This window comes from Triturus cristatus, chromosome 5_1 (assembly GCF_964204655.1).
Source record: "Triturus cristatus chromosome 5_1, aTriCri1.1, whole genome shotgun sequence".
NCBI lineage: Eukaryota > Metazoa > Chordata > Amphibia > Caudata > Salamandridae > Triturus > Triturus cristatus.
The window spans coordinates 397,508,137-397,523,614 of record NC_140587.1 but is presented as its reverse complement, the minus strand read 5'-3'; the positions used below and the strand labels follow the sequence as shown (position 1 = coordinate 397,523,614).

Sequence of the window (15,478 nt, the reverse complement as noted above, 5' to 3'; positions counted from 1 at the left end):
GGAACAAAGCCAGTCAAGGGTGCGACCGGTCCTACCCTGGTCTTTAAGACTCTCCAACAGTATACCGTGGTTTACAGTGTCAAAAGCCGCTGACATGTCCAGCAGCACCAAGATCACTGACTGGCCACTGTCCGCCCGCATCCTCATATCATCAAGCACGGTAACAAGTGCTGTTTCAGTACCGTGCTTGGGCCGAAAGCCAAATTGCATCTCGCCAAGAAGCGAATACTCCTTAAGATACTGGGATAGAGACTTACTGACGATGCGTTCCAGAATTTTAACAGGATATGGCAATAAAGAAGGATAGACCACAAATCTGTTGTAAATAGGGAAAGAGCTCGGCCCCGTATTCCTTCCAGATTCTGTGGGGAAGGGGGTCCAAGGGGGACCCAGAGGAGACACCCCTGGCTAAGGTATCAAATGTTTCCTCATCCGGAATGCGAAAGCAATCCAGAGTATGCTGGCAGTGTTTTAAAACGGTAGGGTTGCTGGACTTAAAGTCTGGTGATGGCAGAGAACACTGCTCAGCATTGGACAACTGAGGGTCAGGTTCTTCCACCGCTGTTGGTGGATCAAAATCCCTAACTATCTTGTCGATTTTATCCTCCAGATAGGAAGCTAACTCATCGCATAAAGCTTGAGTAACAGGAATTTTGTTATTAGCACAGTCAGGTTTAGACAGACTCTGTACTAAGCTCAATATAGCTTTGGTGCTATTAGCTGCTAGAAGAATGGTATTAGCAAAATACTCGGCTTTAGTTTTCGCTATTGTGTTTTTGTACAGATTAAGTTGATTCTTAAAAGCATTTTTATCTGAATCACTATATCCTTTTCTCCAGGCTTTTTCGGCCACTTTACAACACATCCTGAGTGCTCGCAATTCCTCGTTAAACCAGGTGGCTGAGGGTTTCTCTCTCTTTTTTAGCTTCTTTGCAGGAATATACTTATCAAGCCTGTCTCGGATCTGCACACAGTGGAATTGGTAATTCCAGTCCACCGACCTACTGGGGTCCAGGCTGTTCATTCCACTGCAAGGAATTTTTAAGCTAACTCAATGTGGCCCATTCTCTGCCCAGCCGATATTGTCTCTGATGATAGATTTTACAACACACCTTAGGCAAAGTAAGCCTAAAATTTACCAGACTATGATCAGTCCAGCACAGTGGTAGAACATCTGTAATTGTAGCCATGTTGGAATTAGCAAACAGTAGATCTAATATATGTCCACCCTGGTGCGTAGGTTGCAACACTAGCTGGAGCATATCGAAGCTTGCGCAAGCTTCCGACAATTCCTTAAACGCCGTGTCCAGCGGGACGTTAGCCCACAAGTTGAAATCACCCAGGATGATCAGTTTAGAGTGTGTCAAGGCCAGGTTACACACCACATCAATCAGGGCAGAGCACTTAGAGTTAGGTCCCCCTGGGGGTCTGTAGCAAAGCATACCGGTTAATAGATGGCCGTGAGCTTCCCTTAAGGAAAACCCCAGGAGTTCGAACCCTTCGGCCTCATCTAATTCAAGAGGGGTGAAGTACCATTTATCTTTAAAGATTACTCCCAACCCTCCTGCTCTCCCTGATATGCGGGGTTTGTGAAAAACATTATAACCAGGGGGGCAAGCAAGTCCTAGTTCAACTAAAGAATCAGTGCGGGTCCAGGTTTCTGAGATAAAAAGTACGTCCAGGTCGTGACATTCCAGCAAGATGTGTATTTCCTGAAAGTGTTTAACTAGAGACCTGGCATTCACAAGACCGCACATTACCTCAGTAAGCGAGCCATAAGTATGCAAGGCCTGGTACCCCTTCCTCCCAGCCTTAACCCCTACCTCGGACTTCTGTCCACCAAGCCTCATGAGTTGGTCCTTGGAATAGCAAACACTAGCAGGGCGTGGGGGCTGGGAGAGCAATCCGGCAGCATGACTGGCACTGCGCACGGTCAGTGCACGGACTGCCGCAGACGGGCTTGCCTCTGGCGCACCTCCGGCACTTGCATGGGTCTCCTTTTTTAAAGAGGGAAGGATCATTATTGCGCTAGAATGCTAGAGCGCCAACCAAAATGGCGCTCACCCGGTGTCTCAACAGGAAGTGAGGCTGTTGAGCTTATTTGTGACCCTGCAGCCTTTTGGCTAGTTTTATGACAAATCACTCCCATTCTTAAAAACCTCACTGCTGACCCCAATGGTCCTAACAATCTCCGACCTATCTCTAACCTCCCTCTTCTGGCTAAAGCCCTGGAAAAATGTGTCTTACTTCAACTGGACAAACACATAGGCAATTTCAACTTACTTGACTCCCTTCAATCGGGTTTCAGGAAAGGCTGCAGTACTGAAACCGCCATGCTGAACATTGTGGATGACATCCACAGATCCCTAGATAATGGTGATGCTTGCCTTCTCATACGCCTTGACCTCTCTGTGGCGTTCGATACAGCTAACCACTCTTCCTTACGTAATAAGCTTCAAACTCGCTTTGGCTTTATTGGCATGGTCCTCAAATGGTTCACCTCTTTCCTCCAGCACAGAACTCAAAAATCAAAATCAAAACCTGACTCTCTAACCCTACACCTGTCTCCTTGGGCGTACCCCAGGGCTCTATCCTCTCCCCCTCTTTCTTCAACCTCTTTCTGGAACCCCTTATCCTCATTCTGAAACAAGCTGGAATCAACTATTACCTCTATGCTGACGACACCCAACTCAACTACAAAATTAAATCCCACTCTGATTTTCTTGAGTAAGATCCAATCCTGGTTCTACTCCAACCATCTTAAACTGAACCCTAAAAAAACCTGAAATTATTCTTTTCTCACCAAAAAATAATCAGCTCCCCATCCAAGGCTGGATCGCAGATCTAAATGCTCTCAATGGCTCACTCTCCCTATCTGACTCGGCGAAATCCCAATGTTTCACTCTTGACAAAAACCTGGATCTTAAAGACTACATAAAAAACTCGGCAAAAGGAGCACTCTTCACTCTCTGACACCTGAAGAAAATCAAACTCTTCATTCCTTTAGATGACTTCAAATCGTTTGTCCAGTCTCTAGTCCTGTCGAAATTGGACTATGGCAACGCTATCCTCACAGGAACCACCAAAGTTCACCTAGCCCCACTCAGAGCCGTACTCAACTTGGCGGCCAGACTCATCACTGATTGTAAACGATTTGACCACATCTCCCCAGCCCTTAAAGCCTTAAATTGGCACCCTGTTGAAGAAAGATGCTTCTTTAAGACTGCATGCATCACGCATGAAGCTCTTCACCAACAAACCCCTTTATACCTAACAAACAAACTCAATAAGGCTGGCTGTACCAGTCTGATGAGAAGCACCAATTCGCTCCTCCTCGCCCCCACGCTTTAAAAAAAGAAATCCTCCCAATCTCGCTCCTTCTCCGGGAACGCCCCGAACATCTGGAATGCCCTCCCACATGACCTGCGCTGTAACCCCTCCTACCTCAACTTTAAAAAAGACCTAAAACATCACCTTCTCAATTTATACTGGGGTCCTTAATCTCTCCTTTGACAGTACTTTCTATTTCCCCTGCATCAGTTATCCTCAGTTTCTTTCCTAACCCTCTCTTCAACCTCCCTCTTCACTTAATGTCCTCTCTTCTCTGACCTTAACTCATACTCCCATGTATATTATTTTCTACGTTCATTACCCGCTAACCACCTGGAATTCCTAATCTCCCCTTTTCTTAATCTTGAATTGTACCAACATGTTTTATTACCCTGAAGAATTGCCAATATTATTTTTGCCCACATAAATCTTTATATGTGATGTATTCGCTTGCTTTATTTGTTATTCTGCACAACTGTCTTCCTCGATTTCCTCTGTTCATGTTAAGCGCTGTGATACCCCCGGGTCTAGCCAGCGCTATATAAAACCTTTCAAATAAATAAATAAATCTGGATTGTGTGGCAGACTATGTAGCAACTCTGGGTGGTCATGTTAACTCTCAAGGGCGTAAAAGAAAGGTTTTGGTGGTGGGAGCCCAATTTGTCAATGTATTGCCTTATTTGTTTAACTGGCCATTTGGTGAGGGCTAGCTAGCATACACATTATTTTATAGGCCATGAATTCCCTGCTTAGTCCAATACAGTGATGCCAAATGTGAATATAAGTAGGGTTTTCTGCCTCTTCAGAACTTTACATCCTTCGTGAGTCTCGAGTAGAGAGGGGACAATATTCTAGGGGTTAGAGTCTTGTATTTCGAGAGAAATTTCTCCAAATGTTTCGAACCTAGGTGATTGGATGGCAAAGTTCTTTTAAGTGGTCGTTGGCTGCAAATAGCTCGATGCTTTTGATTTTGCTCATTTGTACCCTCATTGGAGATTGCATTTAAGCAAGCTTTCTTTGAAGTTTCATCTGAGAACCACTAATCTGGTTTAAACTGGGACAGTGGATGTATGGAAAACTCAATTTAAAAAACAGAACAGATATGTCCATTTTGAGTACTTTTCTGAGGCCCTATGGTGCATGTAAAAAAGTAGTGGCATTTCAGTGTAGGTACTTTGGTGATATTTCTAAATGATTTACTATTTTTCAAACAGTGTACATCCTAACGTCGACTTAATATGTAAGGTGTTTTTGCCCACTTGACAAAAACAATATTTGTATGCTAAATTGAAAAACGTTATCTTCAAACTATCCGTCTTGGAGAATAATGAGCAGTGTAAGAGTAACCTACCCCAAAAACTATGAAGGATATGTAAAGGTTTCCTGGCTTCATCCACTCTTCCTCTCATTAGCCTGTTGACAATGAAAGGAATATCGTTTCAATAGGATAAAGAACAAGGGAAGGGTTTTCCATCCAGAAGAATGCTTTCAGCACAGTCCCTTTACTTCAACCTTTGATTGTACACCAACTTTGTGTAGTTGAATTAGCAGCTTGAGCTATCTTCTTGCAACAGGACATGGACATCTAAAAGTATAATGTTCTCACTCATTCCCACAAACAGAATAAAACTTATGTAATATGTAACAAAGAACTGCTATCAAGGATGGTTTGCTTTTCAACTGGTTACACTACCTGAAAGAAGATTTCCACCCCATGATACTTTTGATCTATCACTACAATTTGACCTTATTGAAGTCTAAGAAATTATCGATCCACTGGCTTAGCCAGTAGATGCTTGTGTTTTTTTATTAGTTTAACAAACATCTTGGCCTAGCAACATTCATGGCAAGGCTGTCAATGGCTTCAAAGAAATATAGCTGGAAGACTCATCATTTTTATAATCTGTTGTTCTATTCATGCCAAGTATTTCAGGTAACTTTTTTCAAGAATTCAGCAAACAACAGGAACATGATTGGATGAAGCATCCTTCCTTATCTTCAGAATGATTTCTATTATGGTGCATGAAAGCTGTATGTACCTAAAACTGTTTTGGACATACTCCTTTTACTTTGTTGTAATGTCCCAGTACCAGGTTTTGTGACTCTGATGCTCTGGCTTTGATTGAATCTTATCCTCCAGTGTGCACATTTTGTGCAAATAGTTAAGGTCTATGACATTATTGCATAGTGTATTCACAGGCTGTGACATCTCACAGCCTGGTAGCTAATCTTCAAAGGGAGAAAAGTAACTCCTAATATTTGCTGTGACTCACTCCGCTTGGGTGATGTAGAAGCTCTGAATGACGAAGCATGAAGAGTCTTTACCTTTCTGTTCCACCTCGATTGACTCATTAAATGTGTCGCAGAAGACCGTCATTTCACTAATGGAAACAAAAGCATCTCTGAGATATTCCATAATTTATTGTTTCAGAAACCAGATGAAATCACTTTTTTTCAAACAATATCTTTTCTTAGTTGGGTTATAAAGTGTTGTTCAGCTTTACTGCTCTATTTTGGATGTCCCTTTTATCTACAATCCTAGTTTTAATGGGAAGTCTTTTGCCATTTCTTTACACTTCCTTTCATAAAGGCTTTAACACAAAAATCTGGCATTGATTGAATGTGAATGCAGGTCAAACTGTTTTAATATGCTGATTTAGAAGCACCCATCAGTAACTTATTCTGGCGTACATTTTGTTGAAAATTGGTTAATTATAGTTCTCTTTCATTGGCTTGCTCATAATAGTCTACTGAGGAACTTGGACCGTATTCGAAGCTTCATAGTTTTTGTTATCCTTTCCAATTGTGCTCAGTGTCTAACTCAGCATTTTGTAAGTTTTCAAACTGGCTCTTGTTTGGTCGTCTCAGAGGACCTTGCAAAAATAACCGTTGTGCCACTGTTTTTTGGTTAAAGAAATTCACTGACCAAGAGGAATCTCACTTGTATTTTTCTTTTTGTATGGTAGGACCACATTCCTGCTGTCCTGTCTGGCAGGCGTGACTAGCTGTTCACTTCCCCTTATGGTTTTTTAACTCCTCCAATTTTACTTCTGGGTTTCTGTGCCTTCCATTGTTCCCATCCCCATCCCTCATGTGGTAGCTGCCCTGTCTTCCTGCCTCTAATGCTGCTTCCTCTGTCACAACTGCCCACCCAGTTCTTTCAATGCTGAGTTGGTGAATACCAAAGTTTCTGCATGGAATTCACCACTGAGGAAGATGCATTAGTGAATCGCCCAAATGCAGCATTTCACAAAGTGAAGGTCAGGACCGGACTGACAGTAGCGGGCACCGGGCGTTTCCCCGGTGGGCCGCTAGGGTGGGGGCCGATTTTGGGCCACTGGGTGCCGTTTTAGTTACAGGGCTGTTTTTGCAGCATAGCTGCAAAATCGGCTCCTGTAACAAAATCGGCCAAAACCGGCTCTGGCAAACAGCTCGGCGGCACCCAGGGTTGCCAGCTGAGCTCTTTGCCAGGGCCGGTTTTAGTTCCCAGTCCAGCCCTATTGAAGGCGGACGGTGGTGACCTGCAGTTGCCACTAGTACCTCATCAATACAGTTATATGCAAAACTGCCATTCATTTAGACCCTTGTCTAAATGAATGGCAAGGTGAATTCAAGGTGAATCTCGACACATTCAACAAAAACTCTGCTACAAACCCCTGTTTCTAAAAGACAATTGCATATGTTCACTTTCTAGACTTACTCTTCAGTACACTCTTAAAAATAAATCTATTTCTCTTCCTTAAGGATTTCAACCAGAGGTTTAATTGCCTAGTGATGCATCAGATTAGAGCCTTGATGGCTAAACCAACAGACCAAAAACTCCACCCAAGGGTCCTCTAAAAACTGTTGATTTTATATGTGTATATGTATGGAGATTTACATAATGCTAACCTGTATTCAATGAAGCAGAATGCTGTAAGTTAATGGTGGGGTTAATGTGCATCAAGAGGGGCAAGTGGTGTGGGCTCCAGCAGGGGTGGGAGAAGACTAGGCCAGGATACTTGGACCAGGGTTATGTTACTACAGCTTACTTGGAAAGAGACCACTCTTCCGATGCATCTTGTAAGTGTGAGTTACACAGTAGCAAGATTTGACTTGAAGGGTAAGATTTTGAGCTCTTTTCTAAAAAAAGGAGGATTTCAATGGGGAAGAATGTCCACTCTCCTAAAGCTTAGCTTGTATTCTATCTTTTCCTTCCTGAACTTTCTTGATGCTAAGCAGGCAATATACCTTCTCTGGATTTTCCTGAGTCCTCAAGACACCATAGCCACCAGGTGAGGTGGGCGCCATAATTAACTGCCTTATAAATTCAAATTCAAAAAACTTTATTCGATTTCAACAGTAAAATCATAAAAGCACATAAAATCACGATTTTTTTTTTTTACAATTCAACATTAAAAATCATTAAAAATACTAACATCATCATATGTTAAAAAACCCTAGCTATACGTAGCGTACCTTTGGGAAAATCATATGCTAATACTTTTCCTATATTTTAGTGCATATTTCAAATATCGAACTGTTAAGAAAGCCTAGCTGTAAGTATCGTACCTTTGGTGAAATCATATGCCAATAGTTTTCCTATATTTTATTGCACATTTCAAGTATTGCAATGTAGACCTTGTAAAAATGTCATTTTCCAACACTAGGAAAGCTGTCCGGCATTGTCTAAGACTAAGCAGCCTTAAATTTGACAAAATAAAAGAACATGCATTGTTGTTTGCAGAGACTTATCGTCACTTGGGCACATACACATAGTACTCGACCAATCATTCATTGTGGGGAAGCTAGTTAGCCTATGGAAGATCCCTTATCTAAAGCGAGTCAGCAGCATCCTGTCATAACCACCTAGTGTGGTTTTTAAGTACGGTTGAATACTATAGGTGGTTAGCATCATTTGGTTTGCCTGAACTGTAGTCTTTAATGTTTTGGTTGAGAATGTATTCATCTCAAGAAGCATCAGGCTAATTTTTTTTAGGTTATTTCTTGAGACTATAATTAAGGTGCTAGGGTCTTCAAAGTATTCCGAATGCCCAAGATCTTTCATGAAATTTGTAATGTATTTTAACCATGGGATACTTGAGGCACGATGTAGTTTTAAACGATCATTTAAAATCTCCCGATTGAAACCAATTTTGGAATTCGACTGCCTTATAAATAATACATTATTCAAGAAAGCTACCCCTCAATTACTAAGTGGACTGGTAAACCACCAAGCCACCATAATGTTGTTTCCAAACCATTAATTCCCAAAAAGTGATGTGGGTAGAACAAATATACTCTCTACAATACACAAATCACCAAACAATTTTAAATATTCCTAGTAATTTATTGTGAAGGGGGTTTAAATATATATGCACCAAAAGTAATAAAATGAAATCTCAGAATTGTCCCTATATACTACTACATTGTCATATTTCCATTTAACTGCTGAAATACAGTTACATCAGTGGACATCATGTTAATCTCTGATGGAACTTAGTATTGTGTAAATAGTGATCATGAAAGCATTTGTCAACACAGCATTTTGGTGTTTTGATCTATTGCAGTCACCTTCCTTTGGACTAGAATTGTTCATAGATTAATGAGGGCAAAACTCCTATTTTTATTTCTCTGCCAAAATGTACAGCTAAAAACTACAATAAAATCCATACTACAGTTGATGTTTTACCAATCATTCACTTCAGGTGAAAATGGCGTCTATCTCACATGTGGCCTTGCAGCAAGAATAAATTATTAATTTGTTCTCGTTGCAAGGCCACCTCTGAAGTACATGGTTGAACAAAAATAAGGTGGTTCCTGATTTAGTCTGGAGATCTTGCAAACATCCAGAAGAATTTATTATTCATTGGTGGCATTTTACTATGTATGCAGTTGCAGGTGATGTGCTTACCCCTTTCAGCTCATGTAAATTAAGCTTGAGAAATACCACTGGAGTTTTACCCTCATTAATCTATGAAAATTACTAGCCCTAAATAAGGTGGAGGATTTAGAGCAATACCACAAAATGCTGCAATAGCAAATGTTCTCAAGATCTCGGTTTACATAATGCACCTCAATGAATAGGATGTTCACTGCTATGCATTGATGTATTTATTAGTATCTGTATTTCTGAGCTTCTATTGTATGAGGGATCCCTTAGTACAAATATTAGAATTTCTTAATTAATGAACAGGATTATATATTGATTATCTGATAACAATGAAGTATTGACTAGCATAAAGAAAGAAGAGAAGATACAAATTTAAGAACTTTTTATCAGTAGGCCAAATAAGTTTGGGTACCACTGGACTAGGGTATACAACAGATAAATCAACTTAATATAAAACCTCCTGATATGAGATATATGGTTACATTAAAACATATATAAAGGTTAAAAGGTAACAGTGAAGGTCATGTCACTTTCATTTATTAAATCCTCACTGACTTAATATTTAATGCTGCTACTGGTCACACAGTTAGCTTTCACACCCTTGACTGAAATTAGTACTGTCACTACAATAGCAAAATTTGTTATCTGTGGCAAAATACGAGAGGGCCATTTGCCTTCCAATATTACTCGATTTTCCAGCTATACTGTAAATGTGTCTCTATCTGGTCTTCGTGCGCTGCAGACATCAGATTTGCAGATTGGCTATACAGTCTAGTCACTTTAACAATCAGTGCAGCATGTAAATCTAGTTAGTCAATGATCATATTTGCATTCAGTAACTTGATAATTTGACCAGTTGTTGGCCCTCAAGAACTGGACGTAGTCACCGCATAAGCATCCAATGAAGAACATGCATTTCTTTTAAATGTGAGTAGAGCACGTGATTTTACATTCTAACGGTTCAAGCCTGTTCATTATAGAACTTTTTTTTTCTTAGCATGAGTCATTGGTCAGTTTGTGGTTATATTTTATTGTCATTATTGATTATAGAACTGTTACTTTTTTATTCTATAGCAAAGTGCCTAATGTATAGAACTGTTAGTTTTTTAATCTATAACAAGCTGCCTAATGTATCTTCTTACGTTTTTGCCAATCTACCTTTCCAGAAGCATTAAATTATTGGCTCATTTTAGATATGTTCCATTGGTATCTGGTTATATCAGAGGATATGTTTTTGTGTCTTTCTTTTTTATGTTTTGTTATTTTTCAGTTCCAGTGTGATGTCGTTTTTGGTTTTGTTTTATTGCTTTTTTTCTTTGTTTAATTTTGCTTACCAGAGCCAAAGCCTTAGTAGAAGAACAACGCCTTTTGTTCCTAGGGTTCAGGTAATAAAGGCCTTGTCTGCCTGTTAGAAACACAATTTCTTTGTTTTTATTTTGGTTTGGAAAATGCATATAAGGAAAGCGATACATTTGTTCCGTTTTCCAATTGTTTTTGTTTTGTGTGTTGCTTTCAACCATACTAACAACTAATGTGTCATCTTTTAAGCAGCTTGCAGAATTCTGCATGAAGATTATAACAATTGAATTTAAAGAGACAGCTGGCATACAGTTCTCCATTTTATTTGATTTATATGTAAACTTGAATAGGCTTTAGAATTATTAGTAAGAAATAGATGGCTGAGTACATTTGTATGTACATATATATGTGCGTATCTATACATATGTATGTATGAATGTATATATGTCTAAGGGTGTGTACACATAAATAAATGCACACTATTCATTTGATTTGTCAAATCTGAAAATGGAGCCTTTTGTGGAATCAGGGCTCATCGCAGGTCGACTAGTACACCCACTAAATATTCCGGTAAAAATGCTTACATTTCTTGTAGGATCACAAGCCACACCGGATAAGCCACAAAGGAGCTGCTTTCTTCTGCACCACAATAACCATTTGGACAGCAGCTCTGGTATTTGTATTGTATTATTCATATTTGTATTGGAATATACAAATATAAATATAGTGTGAAGGCCAGATTCCATTTTATCACCAAATTATCGAATATTGAACTTGAAAAATCACTATTTACTTCCTTGCAGTGCAGTTTGCATGCTTTTATCCCTTAGGGAAAACAACTGAAGCAATACACAAAAGGATTCTTTTTTTCTCACTGCACATGTTTAATCCCTTGTGCTTTGGTTAAATATATTTCTTTATAATGTAGGAAATAAAGTATACATAGCAGGACACAAACCATATGGCAAGAGTAATATGCTTTTTATAAACATTAAGGTAGGGGAGGGTCATCAGGAATCACTTGATACTCTCCTCGTATTAATCATGGCCCTTCCGCACACGTGCATCCCTCTTTCATGCTCTCTCTCTCTCTCTCTCTCTGTTAATTAAAAGTGAATAGGAAATAAGGTGTTAGCTGTAACACATGTTCGAAAAAATGCAGATTAATAAATGTGCTACTACTGTGGAAAGGCCAATTTCCATGCTATTCCCCCAATGGAGACCAGCTGACTTAAGAACACAATGCACAAATTCCCCACAATTTTATTATAGAATCACTTTTTTAAAGAAATAAGTTTGGACCACACTCAAGTCCTAGTTAATGTGATTTTATCTCACTGCACAGATGTAATCCCTTATGCATGACATAAACTGTACATGTAGATGCACAGAGTGTAATATGCTTTTACTATTGTTGAAACTTTAAAACAACATGTAATCCATTTCCTTTAATTTCCTTTGTTTATCAGACACACATCTGTCAGCTATACGCTGTTTGCGGAACATTCCAAAATAATCTAATCTAAGATTGTTCCTCTTACTTCCGCAAACAAAATGTACTAATACAACAATATAAATGAAAAAAAGCTTTATTAAAATCTTACCTAATGAGTAGCATAAATAACATTATCTATTCTGGTTACTGCAGTTGATAAATTGCATACTAAATTATTACACTTAATGTTTTTAATAAACATGTTTCTATTTGAATAGGACCTGTCACACATAGTCTTGTTGGTTCTGTGGGTGACCCAATACTAAAAAAGTAAATAGAAATTTCACAATTAGGTTCCCCATTTGTCCATGCTTGTTATTCCCTCGCCATCTCTCCTAATCTGCTCCTAGTGCAGTGAAGTAATTACATGGCTGACATCACATTGTACACCTCACTGTCATTTCAACTCCATTCTCAGGGCTTTGTTTGTTTTGCATGATATCTGCACATCCTGCACACTACATGGAAAGTAAAAAAATGTTGACCAGAGGCATGATTTATAAGACCCTACCTAGAAATAAAAATGCACTGTTCTGTCCTAGAAATATAACAGCAAAAGCTGCAAATGTACACCTACACTTCCTGTAAAAAATCAGACACCTCATTCATAAAGTACATCTCAAAAGGGTGATAAAGGCTCTTGGGGTTTTCAGGCTTGTGTAATGCAAATTGGAAAAGAGTTCCCCTTGTTTATAATTCAAAAACTATGAACACATCCTGCTTATTCTTAGTGACCCTTACTTATTTATTACCTGTTGTAACCAGAGTCCAGTTCAAAATATGCGCCCCTTGTCACAAGGCCTGACATTAGAATAGCCACCCTAACCTTATAGTCATTTAAGGACTTTCTAGAAGGTTAAAGGATAAAGACTCTTTGTTAGTGAAGATTCCCAAATTCACAACTTCAGTCACCAGCAAAGCATCCTTTTCTGGTGCAGTTGTGTAAGCATTGAAATTGCTCCCAGTAGACCGAAGAAAGTTAACATTGCTGATGGTTTTCAGGAAACAACTTAAGACACATCTGTTCAGTCAGTTCATGAGCCAGTGAATTACCTACACTGTTTCTGGCAAATTCTGGTTGTTTTACTGGTTGCTTTACTGATTTTTTCATTTTGAGTTTGTCTGTTCATCTTGTGTTCTTCCCTATCTCGCTGTAACCCATTATTTACTCTAGTTATACGTAAAGTGCTCAGACACCTCTTCAACTTGGGTGGTATATGTATACTTAATCATAATAATCTATGTTGTGATGATAATAAGATCAAAAATCTTTGTTTGTGCCTGAAGTGGCCATAGAAACAAAATGTCTGCCTTATTTATCCTGTGCTTTACATTTATTGGAATGAAAGTTCCAGATTTGGAAAACTGACATCCCTTCATTTTGTAAATAAGCGTTAAAAAAAAAATACAAAGTAAAACATATCTGAAGTTAAATGACCAACAAAGGACATTAGTGAAAAAAGTGCAAACAAGAAAAACACTAAATATTACCATAAAGATTGTGTGACTTTAGAGAGGGAAAACGGCCTATCGGTTTATGTGTGTCAGAGAGTGTATAGTTTTCCTGACAAACACACTCATGATAGGAATTTTCTAAGTGTCTTTCCTTTTCTCTTGGAACCTAACGGAGAATGTGGAGCAAGGAAGTATTTATTGTACTACATAGAATCCTTGACAATGAGTTGAAATACTGAAATGAAATGAAGCAATATGTATTCATTAGCATGTAACTGCTTAAAAGTAAATTATATTCAGATACATGAAAGATAATTTTAATATTGTTGTCAAAACTCTGAAAGCAAATATTATGATGCAATATGATCATGACTCAACCTTTTTGCATTACATTTGAGAGGACCGTTGACATCTTATATGACATTACAGAGGATGTCTAGAAAACCAAAAAGGATTACATCTGTAATCAAATTGCAAATAATTACTGAATAGGTAGACACATAAAATAGTGGTTATACAGGTAATGTTTGCATTGGCCTACAATCCAAACAGATACATTCCATTTTATACTCTTCCCATGTTTTTACTTTTATCAGTCATTTGACAAAATGGGCTCCTTTTCAGGTTTTCCTTTTCATTTTATATCTTTGTCTTTTTGTTGATAGTTTGGAGCTGAACTCCGACCATGGCATTACATGAACCTACATTTGCACACTCCACGTGATCTGCTATTGATTAGATTGAACAGCAGTTGTTGTCTCTTTAAATACATTGTTATTATTTAATATACACCCCCATTGCATTTTCCAACTGATAGTGACTTCATTGATGGAAGATTGGTTAAGTAATTTGTACCTTTAAGATGGTAAAAACATGAGACATTCCACATTATGTGTGTGAGTAGTGTGACCATGAACTTAGTATGGAATTAAAGTTTGTTGATTTCTTTTATTTGGGTTTCGTTCTCTGCCATTAATATTACTGGGTACAAGTTGCTTGCCTTTTTTCAGTAGTACACCCTTAAATTAGACTAACCCAAATAGAGGTTTGTGACAGTGCTAATACTTGTTTGCTGCATGTTTTTGAAATTAGTTTTCTGTGCGTAGAATATTTTCTGCTTTTATACAACTTTGCTTAATACCAGAATTGTTGCTGTTTTAAATGGGAGTGTAAATATAAAGATGTTATGTGAAATGTAAATCTCTTTAAACAAAAGAAATATCATGTAGTTGAATGTGTACTTACCAAAAGATGCAATGTTAAATTTCCTAAAGAACCTGAGAGAGAGAGAGTAAAATATTTCATCAAACATGATTCTAAATTCAGTTTATGTAGTAATGAAGGTCTATGCATAGAGGTGATGAAGTAGACATAGCCGAGTAGTGTCTTTGTAAGGCATTTTCATAACAGAAATGGTAGCAGCCTCACCATGAGCAGCCTGCCTGCTTCTCAGCCCATCTTCCAACTGTCAACACTCGTGTTTATTTGCAGTAACCCCTTGAAATGTCTGCTCTGTTTCAGAAGTGTGTTAGTACTGTTCATATAGAATTTGATATTACTGCGCTGGTCTGGAAATTTAGCTTTTAAATCCCAATACAACAAGACTCTAATGTGTTAGTGAACCTACAGTTATCAAGCATTACAATATCTTGATAGGCGCTTTTAGATTCCTTTTGGGTTTACACGGCATTTTCATTAATATGTATTGATTGGGCCTCATTCTCAAAGCCATATGTGTTTGTAAGTTCAATTTACAAGCATTAATGAAGTGTTTTAAGACCATAAGTTATTCACTAAAGGTGAACTTTCATGCATTACCACATGGTTGTGTAATATTACACATGAGTAAATCTTACTCCATGGATTTAGATTGGGCATTCCAGGGCAGGAATAGCCTGGCAAGTTTGGCAGTACCCACAAACCTAACAGTTTTTGATTATTCACAAATCGTATTATGACCCAATCACCCCCTGGAAACAGATATATATTGCAGCAGAGGAGGGAATGGTCAGTGGAGGGGTATCTCC

General features: G+C 38.6%; 1 protein-coding gene across 2 annotated transcripts in view; it reads left to right on the top strand.

Annotated features, from left to right (window-relative positions):
• Positions 1-15,478, top strand: part of RIMS2 (regulating synaptic membrane exocytosis 2) — a 1,922,267-nt gene that overhangs the window by 1,169,843 nt on the left and 736,946 nt on the right. For both annotated transcript variants that reach the window (XM_085605119.1, XM_085605120.1), the window contains exon 13: positions 10,540-10,587. In XM_085605119.1, the coding sequence (XP_085461245.1) occupies positions 10,540-10,587 (48 nt within the window). The remainder of the gene's footprint in view (positions 1-10,539; positions 10,588-15,478) is intronic.